The 19,713-nt window shown below is 44.7% G+C and overlaps 6 protein-coding genes across 6 annotated transcripts; 3 read left to right on the forward strand and 3 right to left on the reverse strand.

Moving 5' to 3' along the window:
- Positions 1-340: 340 nt before the first annotated feature.
- On the reverse strand, positions 341-2,632 carry L199_001524 (uncharacterized protein; the record flags this gene model as incomplete). Its single annotated transcript, XM_064887277.1, has 8 exons — positions 341-477; positions 662-848; positions 912-979; positions 1,063-1,191; positions 1,275-1,407; positions 1,572-2,375; positions 2,443-2,460; positions 2,540-2,632. 8 exons carry the CDS (start codon positions 2,630-2,632, stop codon positions 341-343), a joined length of 1,569 nt encoding a protein of 522 aa, XP_064743349.1.
- Positions 2,633-3,179: 547 nt separating this feature from the next.
- Positions 3,180-4,781, reverse strand: L199_001525 (DNA repair protein RAD51; the record flags this gene model as incomplete). Its single annotated transcript, XM_064887278.1, has 10 exons — positions 3,180-3,222; positions 3,280-3,408; positions 3,460-3,545; positions 3,606-3,735; positions 3,798-4,006; positions 4,061-4,116; positions 4,176-4,211; positions 4,262-4,372; positions 4,443-4,587; positions 4,692-4,781. The coding sequence occupies 10 exons, from the start codon at positions 4,779-4,781 to the stop codon at positions 3,180-3,182; spliced, it is 1,035 nt and encodes a 344-aa protein (XP_064743350.1).
- Positions 4,782-5,205: 424 nt separating this feature from the next.
- On the forward strand, positions 5,206-8,222 carry L199_001526 (uncharacterized protein; the record flags this gene model as incomplete). The annotated part of the gene is made up of 7 exons (XM_064887279.1): positions 5,206-5,709; positions 5,799-5,900; positions 5,975-6,092; positions 6,200-6,338; positions 6,421-7,180; positions 7,368-7,487; positions 7,563-8,222. The coding sequence occupies 7 exons, from the start codon at positions 5,206-5,208 to the stop codon at positions 8,220-8,222; spliced, it is 2,403 nt and encodes an 800-aa protein (XP_064743351.1).
- A 901-nt stretch (positions 8,223-9,123) lies between these two features.
- L199_001527 (uncharacterized protein) lies at positions 9,124-12,141 on the forward strand (the record flags this gene model as incomplete). The annotated part of the gene is made up of 8 exons (XM_064887280.1): positions 9,124-9,149; positions 9,218-9,422; positions 9,532-9,715; positions 9,839-9,947; positions 10,008-10,111; positions 10,169-10,265; positions 10,318-11,406; positions 11,472-12,141. The coding sequence occupies 8 exons, from the start codon at positions 9,124-9,126 to the stop codon at positions 12,139-12,141; spliced, it is 2,484 nt and encodes an 827-aa protein (XP_064743352.1).
- A 982-nt stretch (positions 12,142-13,123) lies between these two features.
- Positions 13,124-14,178, reverse strand: L199_001528 (uncharacterized protein; the record flags this gene model as incomplete). The annotated part of the gene is made up of 4 exons (XM_064887281.1): positions 13,124-13,230; positions 13,301-13,450; positions 13,525-13,875; positions 13,938-14,178. 4 exons carry the CDS (start codon positions 14,176-14,178, stop codon positions 13,124-13,126), a joined length of 849 nt encoding a protein of 282 aa, XP_064743353.1.
- Positions 14,179-14,570: 392 nt separating this feature from the next.
- L199_001529 (transcription elongation factor SPT5) lies at positions 14,571-18,903 on the forward strand (the record flags this gene model as incomplete). Its single annotated transcript, XM_064887282.1, has 15 exons — positions 14,571-14,645; positions 14,712-14,733; positions 14,825-14,832; positions 14,894-15,026; positions 15,092-15,108; positions 15,175-15,271; positions 15,329-15,570; positions 15,624-16,616; positions 16,671-16,768; positions 16,826-17,018; positions 17,073-17,455; positions 17,517-17,631; positions 17,683-17,763; positions 17,821-18,156; positions 18,220-18,903. The coding sequence occupies 15 exons, from the start codon at positions 14,571-14,573 to the stop codon at positions 18,901-18,903; spliced, it is 3,477 nt and encodes a 1,158-aa protein (XP_064743354.1).
- Positions 18,904-19,713: the final 810 nt, after the last annotated feature.

The raw sequence follows: 19,713 nt of genomic DNA on the forward strand, positions 1-19,713 counted from the left end.
ATCTAAGATGTATTCAACGTTGCATATAATCGTGAACCTTGTCAAGTATTTTTATACTTTTGACATACTAGGCAAAACCCAGTGAGGATGAGGCGTTTCAATGGATGACAGCAAGTGATGATACTGATAATACCAAATGCATATATATTTAACGCAAGAAAAGCAAGCAAGCAATCTATCATGACCTATATCCACCTAATCCTGATACTGACTTATCTTCCCAATTAAACCAATCGTCCATCTCCATCTGAAAATCGGTATTTTTTCACGTACATCACTAAACACTATACTGTCAGGTCGATTACCCATGTCGATATATCCCACTTGCTCTACCTCATCCTCACCACCCAGGCATATTCCTGAAATGTTTCACTTCTATAGCTTCCTGGGAGTATGATCGGGGTTGCATATGTTCCCAAATTGGGTCTACGTCAGGACCGTCCAAGTCTCCTGCACCGTCCCAACCCCAACACCAGACTATACAAATACGAACATGAACGTCATCAGCATCAGGTGGGATGTACATCGGAATGAAGATATCGCAAGGGGAAGAGATACACAGGTATAAGAGTTGTAGTGAGTGAACAATCAGATGATGTTAATGGTGGATTAAAGAAGAAGCTGATCACCAGGCAAGCAGATATATGAACTGAAAACTCACCATACTCTGGTCCTGGTATGAATGTCAATTCATCCTCTTCCTCTGGTGTGAACAATCTATCATGAGGACCGTACCAACTCCTATCTTGAGGGTCTGTATGAGGATCATCCGGCAATCCACCGATTCGCTTGTACCCCCTGATGGCAGTCAAGTTTCGTCTTTCAGGATGGATGATATCGTATACTTTCTGTTGAATCATCAGAATAATCAGTACTGATCATAAGCATACATCAGATTAGGGCAAACCAACCTTGTCATAAGCTAATTTCACTCTTGGAACCATTATGATTCTACCGTAACCAGCATTGAAATAATCATCTACACGGATTTACACACTTCAGTGTCAGCTTGATGTCCTGCATGGTATCTGCGGACCACATGAAAAGGATAGCTGTACTCACTGCAGATAAGAGAACATTCCGAAGCCGAACATTCCCCATCGGGTAATCTAGCCATTCTGAACTTGACATGTGGTGGGTGATAGAAAGGAGCTGGGTCCAAGACAGCTACACCATTCCAACATGACTGGACTGTAATGGGAAGCACATGAGGTGTCAGCATAGGTATTGGTTGGAGCATCGGTAACTGTAATTTAGCTTAAGAGGTTACTCACCCTGAATAGGAAGATGTCTTTGGAATCTATGATTGGACTCGGTATGATGGAAGACCTGCTCGAAAGGTGCATTTTCAAGTGCCGTACCGTTGATATCTCTCGCTACCCAATTATCGTAGAACACGGGAGCACCCTGGCAGATGGACCAAGGTTAGCATCATTCAAAAATATTCATGAACCCAATATTCATGAACCAAACTCCCTTCTCTGACCAACATCGTCACTTTCCCAACTTTCCTTGGCCCATTCCACTCACCCCACCCCTGATATATCAATCAAACCAAATGTGTTACTCACAATATCATCATGATACATATAATCCGCCGCACAAGTGATACCAGCATTTTGTCTTCTAGATTGCCATATCAATTCCAACAAATCATCCACACAGGGTAAGATGTCATTCATGAAGACGATCGAGTCAAATACCTCTCCTTCGTTATCTCTAAGTTCGTGGAGGGGTACCATAGCGGCATTTCTTACTTCCGCTAGATATTCAATACGATGATTGAATTGACCTCTTGTTCTCATCGAAGTTCTAATTATAATTCTCAATCCTACGGTCCTAGCTAACGAATCGAATATCTTAAGTAGAGCTTTGGTCTGATCGTTTGAACCATTTTCGTAAATTGATACGAAAACATTATGATATCCCAATATAGCTGCCGTTCTAAACAACGTTGCGAAAATATCCGGTATGACATCGAACGAATTGTATAAGTTGATAGCGAAGAAATACTTGTGTTGTTGACTTGATAAATCCCTCTTGATATTTTCCATTTTCCTTTGATGAGGCATAAGTTGATCTGCATCTTTAGATCCACCAAATAATCTAGCCAGGAAACTACCCGAATTAGACCATGATTTTTTGAAACCGAAAAGCGGAAGATAACGTTCTTTAGCCTGTTCGACGTAGATCTGTTGAGGATGTCGGAGACATTCTTTTGTATGGTGTGCTGATAACGTACCGACCAGTTGTAAGATGTGTAATCGCTGTTGTAAGGATGGTAAAGTGATTTGAGAACGTTGGAGTCTTGAAGAGCCGGAGATAGCGTTTGGTCGAAGGTTTTTGGATCCACTGCCGCGCCATTCCGTACCGGACTGTAGCAAGTGATCAGTGCACTATGTATGTGAGGAGCAGTAAAGATGATGATGGGATGAGGCTCACATCTCCACGTCGTAGTAGCTATATCAGATTATTGAGAAATCAGCATCAGCATCATTTCTACTTATATAGATCAGAGTAGATATAGATGAAGACCCACCGAAGCTACTAGTAATCCCACCAGTATACCAACCAGCAATGACCCCGCTGAAGGTAGCTTACGTCCTAGCGATAGTGATCCGACGGGCTTCATCGCGATCGGCTACCGATACTTTCGTTAAAAGTGAAAGAAGGGGGTAAAGGATCTTTTGATGATAACCGTGACTGTTCGAGGAGTGGGCGATTTTGACCAATACCCTACGAAAAGATGACAAGACTTGAGTACGGCTGGCAGAGGTGACGAAACAATGTGATACGCCAGATGACGAAGGTGGATTTGTGATAGTATGTATATATCTATATGTTGTACTATATGGTATATGGTATAGTCTGCTGGCAACCGAACAAGAAGCAGTCAGGTCAAGGACGAGGGAAAGATCAGCGCGTCTTGATTATATATCACCCCCATTTAGCAACAACGTCCATCACGCGATTTACTATCTCATGTGGCAACTGACTCACTCCAGACAAGTCATAGCTCAAAGAACCCAAACATGCATAAGACGATAGATAGATATATACAAACACACAGACGAGCTCTTATCACGTACAAAGACGATGAACAATCAACAAAGGTATCTCCTCCTATTCAACGACCCAACAACCCAATCCTGCTCCTTGCTCAGCGAACAAAGACGTATTTACTGCTCCTTCATCTCTTCTGGATCACCGATACCATTGGCGCTATACACAAAACACGTCAGCATATATCATCTAACACTCGAAGTGTTGTATACTCACTTGATAGCGAAGATAGCTTCTGCTTCAGGTAAACAAGGAGAATCCACAATTTTACACACACGCGATGACCCCCTTCCTTTTCGGAGGTTCAGTCGCGTTGTCGAAGCATGAGCCATGATGTTTCCTCCACTGTACATGAATGTCAGCTGATGCTCCATAATTCGTCACACATCAGCTCACATAGGTTTCTTGGCATCTGCTACTGCGAATTGCCCCCCGTCTACCTGAGCTACCACTTGGTTGGTGACAACCACAGCTATACCGAACTATCCGAGAAGAGATCAGCCGGTATCACTGGGACGACCCAATATTTCACAGCTACTCACTTCATCCGCCAATCTCATGAGTGTTCTGAGGAATTTAGCTAAATGCATCTGTCTAGCTGATAATTCTCCTCGACCTGAGAAATCCGTTCGGTAAAGTGAAGTACACGAATCGACAATGAGTAGTGAGAATCTAAAAATCAGCCTATGTCAGCTGTTGTCCACAATCAGAATAAAGAAGGACAGCCGACGTACCTAGACTCGGCCATCATCGCACTAGCCTGTACCAACAATTGCAGTTGATGATCGGCATTATACGCTCTCGCATAAGCTATATTATCCAATACTTCTTCGCCGTTCAATCCGAATCGCTCTGCTACTGCTAACATTCTGACCGGTCGGAAAGTGCCTTCTGTGTCGATATAAAGACATTTCCCTTCTCCACCTCCCATCGACACGGGCAGCTACGAGAACAAGCTGGTCAGCTCCATGCTAAGCAAGACGAACAAATATCTTACCTGACATGTTACTGCTAATGTATGGCATATCTGAGATTTACCAGTTCTAAATTCACCTAAAACAAGCGATGTATTTAGCGGGACTGCATTGAGTTTAAGAGTTTGGAAAACTGACCATATAATTCTGTGATCGCACCAGTTTCGATACCACCTACCAGCAAGAGAGTTAGACCGTACATCATTGTGCAAGTATTAACTCACCTCCTAAGATGGTATCCAGGCCCGTGGATCCAGTAGTGATATGTACCAATTCAGATCTTCTCGAATGCATCTCCGTAGCAGTTGTGAATCCCATCGGTACCATCTTACATGCTTTGTTGCGACGTTGGAGGAAAAGTCAGCTTGACCCCTGGTAGATGATCGTGGGGGAACGGAAGCTCACCTTCCGTCAATATCTTATCGGCTTTTTGTTCACTTATACCTTTAATCGTACATAACGTTTTCTTAGGTGTGAAAGCAACAGCTTCGACCGTATGATACCCTGCATCAGAGAGTTTCTTCGTATCTTGAGCTGATATTCCTGCTTCCTACTCAGCATTGGGGTCGATCAGCCATTTCTATGCAAATATACACTCAAGCTCCACGCTGGTGGTGTATGTATGGTGAGTTGGATGTAAGAAGACCAACTCACCTGTAATTTTGCCACCAGCAAGGGAGCCATCAAATCGAAATCTTCTTCACCTTCCCCGCCGACAAAAGGATCTTGTTCTTGCGATGCCATGTCTGAGGGTGTACTGTGGGTGGGACTCGATATCAATGATACAAGATATATAAAGATAATATGATGAGGGAGGAAGGAAGGAGGAAAGCGAAAACTGCTGGTTTGATCTTTGATTTGTTTTTTTATATCTCTATATCTGCTCAAAGATATACGCGTTACTCTGTGCATATGATCGATGATCGATTACATCAACCCGGTTGACTGGATAGACCCCATTCACAACGCGTCAAAAGATCCATCTGATTCCGCTTTCATACAACATATTACGTAATTAGGCTCCCCCAAGTGAGGTGGAGGAGCTGCAAAAAGTTGAAAAGCTGAAGAAGAGCTTGTTGACAACGAATGAATTCTAGTCAGCTATAGATATCATACTGCTATACATCACAGCCCTCAGAGAAGCGTGACCTAGACATACTTCGTCAAGATGAGCGGGATACCATCTCTGAACTCATCAATAACCTCAGCATGGTCCACTTCCTCCAATTCAAATGCATCGACCGTACCAAAGAAGAGGGTCAAACGATCTTTGGGTCTCAACAATAACCCTTCTTCCAACGCCCTAGCTTCAGGATCGTCATCCAACGCACCATCACCTTCTGCCCAACCCCAAATCCAAGGCGAATCCTCCAACTTAACCTCTACCTCACAGGCACAAGCAAATGAAGATAAGACATCTACACCGGTAGTAAGGAGAAAACGACCCAAGCCGGATCCAGAATCAATAGCAGCTAAATATGCACCACCCGACTTGAAATTATCTTTATTAGGTGGATTGCAAGCTCAGATAACTCAATTGATGGAAATTGTCGTTTTGCCCTTGTTACATCCTGAGATATATCAGTATACCGGTGTACCTCGTCCGAGAGGTGTTTTGTTGCATGGTGTACCGGGAGGTGGGAAGACTCAGTTGGTGAAGTGTCTAGCTGGAGTGTGTACACCTTCCTTCATCATGACAATTTTCGTGATTATCAACTTAAACGCGAGGCTGTTTGACTGATGATTCATGGATTATCACAGGAGCTAGGCCTCCCTTTCATAAACGTCTCCGCACCCTCAATCGTCTCAGGGATGTCAGGTGAATCGGAGAAGACTCTTCGAGATACATTTGATGAAGCAAAGGTGAGCTTCCCCCTTCATCTTCTCTTGTCCTGAAGAGGCGCAAATCTCATTTATACTTTTGGCCTTGGGTTTAGAAAATTGCACCTTGTCTATTATTCCTCGATGAGGTAGATGCGATAACGCCAAAGAGGGAGACAGCTCAGAGAGAGATGGAAAGGAGGATCGTCGCTCAATTGTTGACTTGTATGGATGGTATGTTCTCGTCATTCAGTTTCAATCTTGTGACGATAAGCAGAAGTCATCATTCGTATATCATACTGTCACTCAGGGCTGATCTATATGACATCCTCGATTTACAGACCTCGCATCATCAGAAGAACCAGTCGTCATAATAGGAGCTACCAACCGCCCAGACTCTCTTGATCCCGCATTACGTAGAGCAGGTAGATTCGACCATGAGATCGAGATGGGTGTACCAAGCCAAGAAGGCAGAGAGGAGTGAGTGATATATTTCCCTCGTGTCTCATAATACCAACTGAAGGAAGACGGCGAAGTTGACAAGCTATTTAATATTCAAAAGGATCCTCCGTGTACTGTGTTCGAACCTTCGGTTATCGGGCGACGTAGATTTTAGACTATTAGCCAAATCTACTCCTGGGTATATTGGTGCAGATCTCACTGCATTGACTACAGAGGCAGGTGTGATAGCTGTTAAGAGGATATTCGAAGAGATGAGCTCGAATCCAGATCCAGTACCAGTACCAGAACTTACTCAGGAAACAGAGATAAATGGAGATCAGGGTATCATACCTCCGCCAAGCGTATCGGATGGAGTTGAAAATATGATAATAGACGATATAAACCCCATTGCTATTCCTACTTCTACTCCTACTCTTGCTCCATCAACCTCAACATCCACTTCATTAGCATTCTCGACACTTTCATCCGATCTGAAAGAGACAGCCATCGCTAAATTCCTCATATCCCATCCATCACCTCTAACCAGCTCCGAACTCCAATCACTCCATTTGACTTCAGAAGATTTCAAGAAAGCACTCAAGGTGGTTCAACCAAGTTCGAAACGAGAGGGATTCGCTACCATCCCTGATGTGAGCTGGAACGATATCGGTGCATTGACGACGATCCGTGATGAATTGCATATGGCGATTGTCCAGCCTATACGACATCCTGAACTATTCAGTGTAGTGGGGATTGACGCTCCTTCCGGTGTGCTTCTTTGGGGACCACCTGGTTGCGGTAAGACGTTGTTGGCCAAGGCGGTCGCGAATGAGAGTAGGGCGAATTTCATTAGTGTCAAAGGTCCAGAGCTGTTGAACAAGGTGAGTGAGTTTCCGAAATGTGAAGTGAAATGAAACGTGGTCTGGGAAGGAGATGGGCGAGGCTAGGAAATACAGAAGTAGTTCAGATGGGAAATCACCTCGAAGTGTGTGCGAAAAGGGGAACGCTATAGACCTGAATTACATTGGATGGCACAGTAAGCTAATACGCCGTATGGTTGTACAATAGTATGTCGGTGAAAGTGAAAAGGCGGTCAGACAAGTATTCATGCGTGCTAGAGCATCTTCACCCTGTGTCATATTTTTTGACGAGTTGGATGCCTTAGTACCTAGACGAGATGATTCTATGGTAAGCGAGATGCATCGTATACATCTCAGTCCGAAAATCGACGTCGAAAGCTGATCTCCGTATTTACTATATCAGTCCGAATCATCCGCTCGAGTAGTCAACACCCTCTTAACAGAACTTGATGGACTCGACTCCCGAAAGGCAGTCTACGTGATAGGAGCAACCAATCGTCCAGATATGATCGATCCAGCAATGGTCCGTCCAGGTCGATTAGATAAATTACTTTACGTCGATTTACCAAGTCCTGAAGAACGGTTCGAGATTCTCAGAACTCATACATCACGGAATAAGACTCCTATATCTCCTGAAGCATGGAATGGGATCAGGGATATTGTCTTGTCGGATAAATGTGATGGATTCTCTGGAGCGGATGTTTCGAATTTACTTAGAGAAGCTTCTACCCTCGCTTTAAGAAATACACTAGAATCGCTTGGAGCGTTTGAGGTTAATCCTGAGAATGATCCTTTGTCGGGAGATAGGGAGATGGAAGAGAAGAAGAATAAGAAAGCACAAGTGATCGTAACTCAAGATCACTTTGTCAAAGCTTCATTGAAGACACAACCTTCTGTTAGTAAAGAGCAGAGAATGAAGTATGAGAGAATGAGAGATAAGTATGCGGGCGTACCGACCAAAGGAAAACGATCTAGAGAAGGTGGATTGGTAGATAGAGAGGATGATAGGAAGGTTAGTAAGAAGGATGAGGGAGAGGGAGAAGGGCAGATGGATGTGGCGTAGTACCATGCTGTAATGGGATGAATATGGTTGGAGGGATTGTCATCATCGATACAGCTGCAGTCAACAGTATACTTTGCATGTTGTTACTATATGAGCAGTCGTTGGTCTTATCACTCTACAATGCATTTGTTTGCTCAGAGATTCATATACTTTAACCATGGTGACAAGGAGCAGTCCACGATGTGATGAAGCACGAGTGAAATGTGAATATGCCACGTTATCGCTATGATCGGTGTCACTGTTAGCGCGTCGGTCATGTCCTGGTGTCAGTATGAGTCCAGATCTGTGCATCTGCTGGTACCAGTCACCAGTCACCAGTCTCTAGTCACCCTCAATCTCAATCTCAATCTCGGTCCCGTATCACATCTCATATGTGTACTTACAATCTTATCCTTCCTCGTATATTCTTGATCTATCATCTTTTGATTGGGTTGATCCCTCTCTTCCCTCAACATACCTCATACCCCTCTCACAGTCACAAAGTCTAGACCCTCTTTCAATCAACTCGATCACACATACAAACACAGTACCCTCCCTCGGTGTTCAGTCCGATCCTTTCACCTCTTTAAACCCTTCGAAAGGACCTGGTGGTACTCGGTAATTGTATTCTAATCGTTGGAATCAACCCAATCCTCCTTACGTTTGGTAATTAGCATATCGTACCAAGGTTGGTTGGACTCTCCTGGTTTACAGATCCAAGTTGGATGCTCATAACATGCAACCAACGACGACTTGTATGGCGAGTAGGAAATAAGGCAGTCCATCGATACACCGAACTTGATCGAGATTGCTTGAAGAACAATCAATCTCAGTTCAGTGAATCTACACAAATATCCAACAATTCCATTCATCCCAATCATCACCTCTATCCACATAATACATAACAAATAATCAGTCAAAGATGAGACCCAAGGTATTAGAAATATCGTAAGTCACCTCCTGGCTCATTATCTTATACACAATGATCTGAACTGAGCTGACGATACTTTATATAGCTGGCACGAGACCCAAGCTGTCTATTCATGCGATTTCCAACCTCTCCCTTCTACCCAACTTAAAAGGTTGTTAGCAGCTTCGACAAGTCAAAGTGAGAATGAAGAACAAAGTGCTAGTACAAGCACGAGTACGAGTGCTGGTGCAGCGGTGGGAACGGTGAGGCAATATAGGTTGGCTACTGCTGGTGGGGATTCGAAGGTTCGAGTGAGTATTGAGTAATTCCTCTCTGCTTCTTTACCGTCGAATTCATATTATAGTGTAAGGTTGAGTGTGAATGCTATGATGAGCTGATGATATTGGGATCACTATATAGCTATGGATGATCCACCCTAACATCCCTTCCATATCATCATTACAACATACCGCATTGACAGGACAGGAGATCACACCCCATCCACCAAGAGTAGAATACCTCACTACGCTGTCGAAACATACTGCTGCGGTCAATGTGGTGAGGTTTAGTCCGAATGGTCAGACGCTGGCTTCGGCCGGTGATGGTGAGTCCAGTCGTTGCTTGCATCGTCATTGCACCCACGAATCGCTGCTTGATGATTATTTACTTCTCACTCATCTTTTTCCTATGCCCTTGTGCTGACGAGATATCATATTATACACCTTAGACGGAAACGTTATCCTTTGGGTACCTTCAGATAGACCCGTGGTGTCTTTCGGTGAGAACCCGGATGATGTACAGGACAAAGAACATTGGAGATTACAGAAGATGTTACAGTGAGCTTACCAGTCTGATACGTGTGGTATGAATAAGCTGACAATTCCACTCCGATGCAGAGTGACGACAAAGCACGTATATGATCTGTCTTGGTCACCGGATGGGGAATTCTTCATAGCTGGATCGACTGATAACACCGCCACTATTTGGAAAGCTGCTACAGGTGAGCTGTCTATTACCGGACCAGAAAATCATAGCTGATATAAGTATGCAATTGCAGGTGAATGTGTGTTTGCTCTGCGAGAGCATACACACAACGTACAGGGTGTATCTTGGGATCCGTTGAACGAGTATATCGCTACTCAAAGCAGTGATCGGTAAGCTAGTTCTTCTGTATTTTTTATGAACTCGCGCTAATGATACCCACAGTTCCGTTCACGTCAACACGTTCGCAATCCGGAACAACATCCCAGATGTTCATCCCGTTTCTCGAGCGACGCGGATGGAGATTCGTCATTCTCGTACGCCATCTATACCCTCTAGCACACGACCAAATCTTGCCAGAAGAGCATCTACCACTTCAGAAACGGGATCAGTGATCACGACAACCTCTGAATATCCTGAACAAACACCTCTTCGTCACACTTCGGTCTCAGGTGCACCAGCTACGCCCAACGCATCGGTGCCTTCGACGCCTCAAGCCGCGGCCATGAACCCACCACTCACCTCTAACCGACCTGGATCCAGACGATCATCATTCTCGGGCTCACAAGCTGCTGCCTCACCATCACTTAGTGCAGCTGCGTTCCCAGGTCGAGGTAGATCCCCATCACCTATTCCACCTTTACCTGCTATCAGGGCACCACCCACATCAACATCTGCAATCATGCAAAGACTCTATGGTGAAGAGGGAGTCACAAGATTCTTCCGTCGATTGACGTTCTCGCCTGATGGTAGTCTACTCCTTACCCCTGCTGGACAAATCGAAGATCAGATTTTCAAGGGTTCACCAATGCTATCCACGCGATCACTATCTCAAGATACACTCGACAGAGAGCCGACTTCCACTTCAGCCGGTCCATCCTCTGTACCAAAACCCAAGAATGTTGATAATGGGAAACCCACTGTGTACATTTACTCAAGATCGAATTTGGCAAAATCACCTGTAGCTCATCTACCAGGACATAAAACTGCTGCTGTCGCTATCCGATTCTCGCCGATTTTTTTAGATCTACGTACTTCGTCTTCATCCTCGTTTAATACGGGTGAACCGAAACATATCACTTTGGACAGGAGTGACCCATCCCCTATCAACGTGTCTCTATCTATGCCTCCTCCACCTGCACCTCAAGGGGAGAAAGAGAAGGACAAACCACTAGGGAGTGTCTTCGCTTTGCCTTACAGGTTGCTATACGCTGTAGCGTGTCAGGATTCAGTATTGTTGTATGATACGCAGCAAGCTAGGCCGATCGCCATTTTCAAGGGATTACATTATGCTGGATTTACCGATATTGCTTGGTGCGGTTGAGCTTGGATTTCTTTTCTTTCACCTGCTTCAATAGCTGATGATCTGTGATACGCAGGTCCCCGGATGGACAAACTCTCATACTTTCCTCTTCGGATGGATACTGCTCCGTTGTAGTATTCGATCTCAACGAATTAGGTACCGTCCACCCTACCCAACAACATCATCGACAATTGGCTGCTATCGCTCAATCTCACTCTTCTTCCTCTACTTTATCGCATACTATGCCTACCCCGATTTCCCACAGGGAGACCAGTTCGGCCAACGCCACTCCCACACCTGTACCGCACTCTCCGGCAGTCAGTGTAGCCAGACATTCACCTGCTCCGGTATTTGGCAGTAGGAGTGAAAGAGAGGGATCCACAGCGAGTAGTATACCCGCTGCACCGGTTTTCGTACCTACTGTCAACCCCAGTGCAGGACCTGGCGTCGCATCGAGTGTAGCCAGTGCTAGTTCCTTTGAGGGCGTTTCTCTACCTACTCCATCGGATGAGGCGGATACGTTCTCTTTTGGACGCAATAGAACGTTGTCGATGACGGGAAGTGAAAGTTCAAATACGGGATTGGGACTTGGTGTAGGTGTAGGTGTGGAAGAAAGTGGATTGAAGAGATCTGCGAGTACAAGTGGTAATGAGATGAGTCAACAGCAGGAGGGACAGGCGGAAGGACAACCGAAAAAGAAGAGGAGAATAGCGCTGACTCATTTGGGAGATGATGTTGGGCAGTAGATTCGGAGTATAGGGTCGGTGGGGTGATATACAGTATGAGAAGGGCTCTCGGCCAAAAAAGATATTAACGGTCAGATTCGAATGCCAGATTAACAAGGTGAAGTCGAGAATCTGAACACAGGAAGAAACGATCTTCAACAGTCATCGATATCCAAGGTTGAATGAGATACGATCGATCCTAATTATTTATGGATTTGACAGAAGGAGTGGGGACCATAAAGGACGAGTGGGAGTGGTACGAAAATGAAGTGGTATTAGTTGAGCATTCAATCAAAAGTGATTTGAACTTTTGACTTCCTATCGCACTTGAATAATTATGATCTGATTTGATGTGACTTTCATTTTTGAGTCCATTGGGGTATGTATGAGACATCTATGTACTTTGTTTAATCTTTATTTTTCCATCATGTCATAGAGAGAAAATGAGCTTTTGCTTTCTCTGGTCTTTCATTTTTTTTTTTCGATTTGAAGAGTATTTTGTGAGAAGAAGATACAGTGATTGAACATGCATTGATTCTATTGTATCATTTACGTTTACAAGAGATTACATGATTTGGACATGAACAATGGTCTCGTAAATATCATGAAACATTAAAGATCGTCAGGAAGGGTCATTAAATGTATTTACGGATGCACTGGTATGAATAGGAATAGGGTGTAAAGATCATGATGGAATATCCAAGGATATGAACAGACCTTTGTCGATAGTGAGGGAACAAGAATAGGTCGGGCGTTTGATGTAGATTATATGGTAAGAAAGTGAAATTGATAGAAGTGGTCATTGAGATATGTACAAAGAGTAAACGGTACTGTGATACAGGATGACGACGAATGTGACAAAAGGACTATCTTGGAATGATTGTATATATAACAATTGGATCTGTTGTGTAAGTTTACAAAGAACAGACTTAAGAGAGGATTTGAGAGTGCAATCAAAAAGAGGCTTGTCTTTCTGGTGCTGTTGAGTTACGGGATTGATTGTTTAAAGATCAAGTAGGAATTCATCTTTTTGTGGATGATTGGTATCCAGTTGAAAATCATCTTGATTGAGAGGTAACTCAAATTCAAAAGATAGATCATTATTTTCAGCTATACCGTATATCATATGTCAATACTCGATTACCCTTGGCGCGAATTTCTCGACTTAATAAGGACTTACGTATTTCGACCGGACATAAATCATTCATCCTGGTGTCTAGATTCAAATCCAGATCTAAATCCATGTTCATGTTTGAAGCCGGTTGATGAGGTTGTAAAGACTCATCATTCTGGGGATCTGTAATCGCATGATGCGATTCATATCTCCTCTCTGATAAGTCACCGCGGCAAGATATCATCAATCAGCTTATTGACTGATGCAACGAAAGGAGTTGACCAACTGACCTTTCACACTTGGAGGCATATATTCGACTTCATCGACATCATCTTTCTTCCCCTCCTCAACTTTCACTCTCGATTTCGATTTGATCTTTGAGATGGTTGTTGTTGACGTTGATGCTCCGGGAGTGTATACGTTCAATGTACTTTTGAGCTTACCGCTTTTAACTTGAGAGGGAGTAACATTTTGAGTGACAGTAAAAGGTTTCTTGGTTTTCAAGGAGGGTGTCGAGGCTATCCTAGGCTTTATACCATTGTGGGATGGTTGGAGTCCGGTAGGCTTCGAGGATAACGCTGTTCTGGAAGGTTTGATAGTGGGTTCTTTGAGATCTGATGGTCTTGCACTTGATTGGAGAGCTATTATATGACCAAATGTGAGCTATATATATTTGCCAGAAGACGCTGATAGGATAGCTTACCCTTCTTATCATCGACTGTTTCTCTGAGTTTGACGGTTCCTGGGGTTTTCTTGCTCTCCCTTACATCTTTATCCAAGATGTTCCTAGAGGTTGAAGTCGACTTGGAAGTTAGGATGTTCTCCTTTGTATGGGACGAAGTTGATTTGATCTTATTTGCTGATGACAAGGTATGAAGAACACCGCCTGCCCTCCGGACGGGGTGGATGAGATTCTCGTTGTGTGGTTGTCTTCTCGATGCCATTTTTGGATTTGCTTCTATATCTTTGAGGCCTGAGTAAATGTACAGCTGAAGAGAGAGAGGGAGAGGTCAGGTTGAATGATCCGTCGGTAATCTTACGGGGTCCAGGTAATGTTCAAAGTCACACGCGTACTACTTGCTGTGGAATATTCACCACATGGATTTACTGTAATTTATCCCATTTCACACTCACCACCGTAGCCACCCCCCTCCTCCCTCCATGTTTAACCGGACTGGACTGACACTTACAACTCAGTCAGATACAGATATAAACCCCTCTTCATACTCAGTCATTTCTGCATATCCAATATACCCCTCCCCTTCAGCAAGGCAATCGAAAGGACAGAGCTGTATCATCTGACTGGACCAACAATCAGGGGAAAAGGCAAACCAACATGTCAGATATTGAAGATCCGTCTTCACCTGTTGACCTGAAATCCGAAGATGAGAGACCAGTAACGAAGAAGAGGGTGAGTAATCTTCTCCGCAGTCTTTGAACTGACAGGATAAATGGCTGAGATAAATCGTATCTATAGCCAAGAATAGTAGATCCTGACGGTTAGTTTCGCTGGATTCATCATCCCTTCACATACAAAGACTTTCAACTGACTTCTGCTGTATAAACTGATGTTCCATTGAAAACGCGCAGAAGAAGATGTGAGTGCAGCTTGTTTGTCCTTCTAGTAACTGCAATCCCAGCTGACAGCTCACTGTGCAGGACGTTGATGATACCGATGAAGTAGCAAAAGCAGACGATGAGAAAGCTGAAGAGGACGTAGAAAATGATTTAGATGAGGATGAAGATGATGAAGATGACGAGGAGGACGAGGATGATGATGAAGAGAATGATGGTCAGTAAATCTACCCCCGTTCATTTCTTCAGATTGACGAGCTGACATGCTTCAACACATCGCAGGTGAAAGGCGTCGAAAGGTCAGCTGGTTGATGAGTTTCGACTTGGAGACAATCAAGCTGATACGTTGTGCTTCTTGAATGTAGCGTCGGAGAAAGCAAAAGAGATATAGGTTCTTGGATGTTGAAGCTGAGGTAGATGATGAGGATGAAGAGGAAGATGAGGATAATGATTATGGAGATGGTCAGTAATGATAAGGCCATCGATCTGTGATTATCGTCTGACTTGATGAACTTATAGTCGCCGAGTTCATCGACGAAGCACCTGAAGAAGGAGTTGCTCAGAGTGATTATCAACATCGAAGATTGGATCGAACGATTGGTAGAAACGAGGAAGAAGATGTGCAGGATATAGTACAGAGATTGAAAGAGAGACATGCCCGAACGGCCGCAGCGAGATACAATGGTGATAGTGATGCTGTACCTCAGAGGTTGTTGATGCCCGGTGTGAATGATCCTAGTTTATGGAGGGTATATGTCAAGGTAAGCTTCTGTCTTACTGCCCAGGTCAAAAGCTAAGCTGACACCTCATGTAGACTGGTAGAGAAGCTGCAATTTGTGCTTCTATCTTCCGAAAAGTCTTTTCCCAGCAATATTCGGCCAACCCCATTGAGGTAATCTCAGTATTCTTCCGAGACTCACTGCAGGGCATGATCTTCCTTGAAGCTCGACAATCTGCCGCTGTCAGTGCTGCTATCGCCGGTATCGTCGGTATCTTCCCCTCAAGAGGTGTATCGCTTGTACCCATTGAGGAGATGGCTCCTTTGCTCAAGATCAAGAAGAAGGACGTAAATTTGACACCAGGAATGTGGATCCGGATGAAGAGGGGTAAACATACGGGTGACTTAGCACAGGTGGTAGACACGGATCAGATCACAAGCGGAGTAGTCGGAATCAAGTTCATACCTAGGATCGATCTCACCCCTAGGGAAAAGAGGAAAGAAAGAGCAGCCAACGGAAAAGGATTCACCTCTTCTATAAAACCACCTTCAAGATTATTCTCATACGACGATGTCAGGAAAATCTATGGTCGACAGAGTGTGAGACAAGGTGCTCAGGGAAGTTATTTCTTCGATAATGACGAATACATTGATGGTTTCTGTGTCAAGGACGTCAAGATCAATGTGATCGAAAGTGAAAATGTCAATCCAACCTTAGAAGAGATATCGAGATTTTCAGGGGATGATCAATCTACTGCTAAATTCGATTTATCCGCTATAGCAGATGCCAACAAAAATCTTACTGTGTCGGTTCTGTTGCCTGGTGATCAAGTTGAAGTGTACGAAGGTGAACAAACTGGATTATATGGTGTTGTCGAAACGGTAACTTCGGACGTCATATCGATAAAAGCTATAGGAGGTGAAGTGCACGATCAAATCATCGAAGTACCGTCTAGAAGTGTCAGGAAAAGATTCGATGTTGGTGAACATGTCAAAGTGTTGGCGGGCAAGAATCAAGACGCAACTGGTATGGTGGTGGAAGTCAAAGGTGATGTAGTTACTTTGATGTCTGATCAAGGAGAACAAGAGGTAAGTTCACCATTGAACACGGTAGATCCGCCGGAAGCTAATTTCCGGTTGTAGATCAAAGTGTTCTCGAAGGATATTAGAAAAGCGGCGGATACTTCTAACACGACCAAGACTGGTGGACTGTATGATCTGCATGACCTGGTCATGCTAGAGTGAGCTAGAATTGCGCGAGTACGTCGAATGCAAATTAGCTGACCAATCCAATCTAGTTCTACCACCGCTGCTGTTGTCACAAAAATCGAGGGAGCCTTACTGCGTGTACTAGATCAGAATGGTGCTGCTAGATCTGTCACACCCGATCAAGTGACATTGAGAAGAGATAACAAGCGATTGGCTGTTGCTACCGATTCTCAAGGAAACGATATGAAAGTGGGAGATAACATGAAAGAAATTGAAGGAGAGGTGAGTCAACCTGTGGAGAATACCTACAACCATTTAGCTAACAATGCACATCAGAATCGACAAGGAGAAGTGATAAACATATTCCGATCGCTTTTCGTGTTCTTACACAACCGAGATCTCACCGACAACAATGGTGTATTCGTTGCTCGAGCTCAATCATTAATCTCAGTCACACCGAAATCTGCCGTGAGCGACTTAGGGAAGATCAATCCTGCATTGAACCAGCAATTACCTTATGGCGGTGCATCGCTCATGCCTCCTCCCGCTACCAATGTCAATCGAAATAGATTGATCAATACCCTTGTCGTGGTAACTAAAGGAACAAGCAAAGGTTTGTTGGGTACGATCAGAGATATCCAAGGTGATAATGCTAGAGTGGAATTGAAGACGAATAATAAAACCTTGACTATTGCTTTGACTTCTCTGAAGAGAAAAGAGTAAGTGTCTGCATTCTCGATGAGTAGCGTCAGATCAGCTAACGGGCGACATATACATCAGCCAAAAGACAGGTGCAACTTTCCCGCTCGAAGCTGGTGGTGGACCTGGCGGGTACGGACGTGGTGTGGGTGCTGGTGGATATGATGTTAACCCTTACAATGGTGCTCCAATGAATGTGAGCGAGACATGAAAGACCAAACGTTTTACGTGCTGATGGCAAGTTTAGGGCGGGCAAACTCCTGGAAATTTCGGTGGAAGAACTCCAGCTGCGAGATTCGGTCAGACACCAAATCCATATGCTGCAGGTGTAAGTATACCGGTTTCCCTTTCGTATCCCATACATAGAGCTGACATAGCGTTCCAGGGTATCGGAGGTGGCAAAACACCAAATCCCTACGCTGCTGGTGCTGGTGCGGGAGGCCGAACACCCGCACCTGGATGGGGTGCTGGTGGCAAAACCCCAGCGCCAGGATGGGGAGGTGCAGGAGGTAAAACTCCTGGATGGGCTGGTAGCGGTGGCAAGACACCCGCTCCTGGGTTTGCGGATGGTGGAAGAACGCCTGCCTGGGGTGCCGGAGCTGCTGGTATGGGTGGTAAAACACCTAATCCTTATGGGGCCGGTGCCGGACCTTCGGGAGGCAGGACACCTGCTCCGGCTGGATCTACGTATGGGTCTGGTATGGACGCTGGGGGATCAAGGGTAAGTCACGCATTTCTTCCATGTTGCACGCTGAAATGTATCAGCTGACACGTCAATGTGTAGTACAATAATGGACCTGTCACTGCGCCTACACCATATGGAGGACCCCCAACTGTACATTCCGCCCCTACTCCTGCTGCGCCATCTAACCCATACTCTGCACCTACACCTTACGGCGCTCCCACACCATTCGCTGGTCCACCAACTTACGCTGCTCCTACACCCGGTGCAGCCTTGTCAGCTCCTACGCCAGGTCTAGGTGGTCCAACGCCCTACGGAGCACCTACGCCTTTCGGAGCTCCAACACCATATGGTGGAGGTGCAGGCGGTGGTCCTCAAGTGGCAACAGGGGGAATACCTTGGGATTGGGCACTTGATTTCAGAAATGTCATAGTGGAAGTTGGATCCTCGTCGAAACCCAACAGTAGATCACCACTTCATTTCCAGAGAGGTGCTCATGACGGTAAGAGATTCGGCTACGATCAGATCAACGGAGAATCGTGTCACTGTATCTCGCTTGACGATTCGAGTATAATCGAAGATATACCTGCCGAATACCTCCGGCCTTGTAAACCTGACCAACCTGGACAGGTGGTCGTGTGTATCGGTGGTGGACCCGAACAGAAAGGTCAACAACGAACGACACAGTATGAGAACGATGGAAGTTGGATGATGGAAATGGATCATGGTGACTTGGGTGCGTTGGTGATTGAATCGGGAGATCTATGTAGGATCTGGAAAATGTAATTTGGCTGGAAGCGGAGACGTGTATCATTGACTTGCAATAGCAACAACGTAATGCATCTTACATATACATACTATTTTGCAAATATATCATGATTGCCATATAGTGATCAATAACTCACATTACGATTTAGAGCTGCCCAAAAGGTATGAGCGTTGTCTACAAGCGGCCACTCGCCACCATATGCTAACAGCTAAGGTAGATTATTCGTGAATAGTCCTTCCCTCTCAGCCCAAAGAAGAATGACATGCGTGTTGGTATCCTATGACCGAGGCAATATACCTATTTTGGAAAGTAATGGTTCCAGACATTTCAAAGCGTACCGTGGTAGTCTCCGGTTGTGAAGAGATCTAAACAGCTTTTCAAGTTACACAAGTAGCAACCACAGAGTGGCTGTGAGATCACTCCTCAGATTTTCAGACCGTTAAAAAGCTGTTGTTTTTCGCGCCTGCCATAATCTTGATAAAGTAAAACATGCATGGATCGCTCGAGCATGGGGTAATAGATCCGTCAGACCTTTGTAGCAACGCTTGAGTGCATTTCTGACCCTGAAGCGAAAATTCGTGAATTACAAGCGGTTCAAAGTGGCTATCTCTGAGTAGTGTGCAGTTCCTAAAGACACAGTACTTGGTTGCATACGATCCTCGTCATTTTCTTCTTACTTATGTTGGCACGGTGGGTTCCTATAAAGCCATCCTCAGGCAAAGAACGTCCAGTCACGAGAGGAACTTTGGATTCTGCAGACATGATACCAGCTTATGAGTGATGCTGAGGAGAAATACAGTCTGACAACGCCGATTAATATGATGTGC

The sequence above is a fragment of the Kwoniella botswanensis genome, chromosome 1, assembly GCF_036426115.1.
Source record: "Kwoniella botswanensis chromosome 1, complete sequence".
Taxonomy (NCBI): domain Eukaryota; kingdom Fungi; phylum Basidiomycota; class Tremellomycetes; order Tremellales; family Cryptococcaceae; genus Kwoniella; species Kwoniella botswanensis.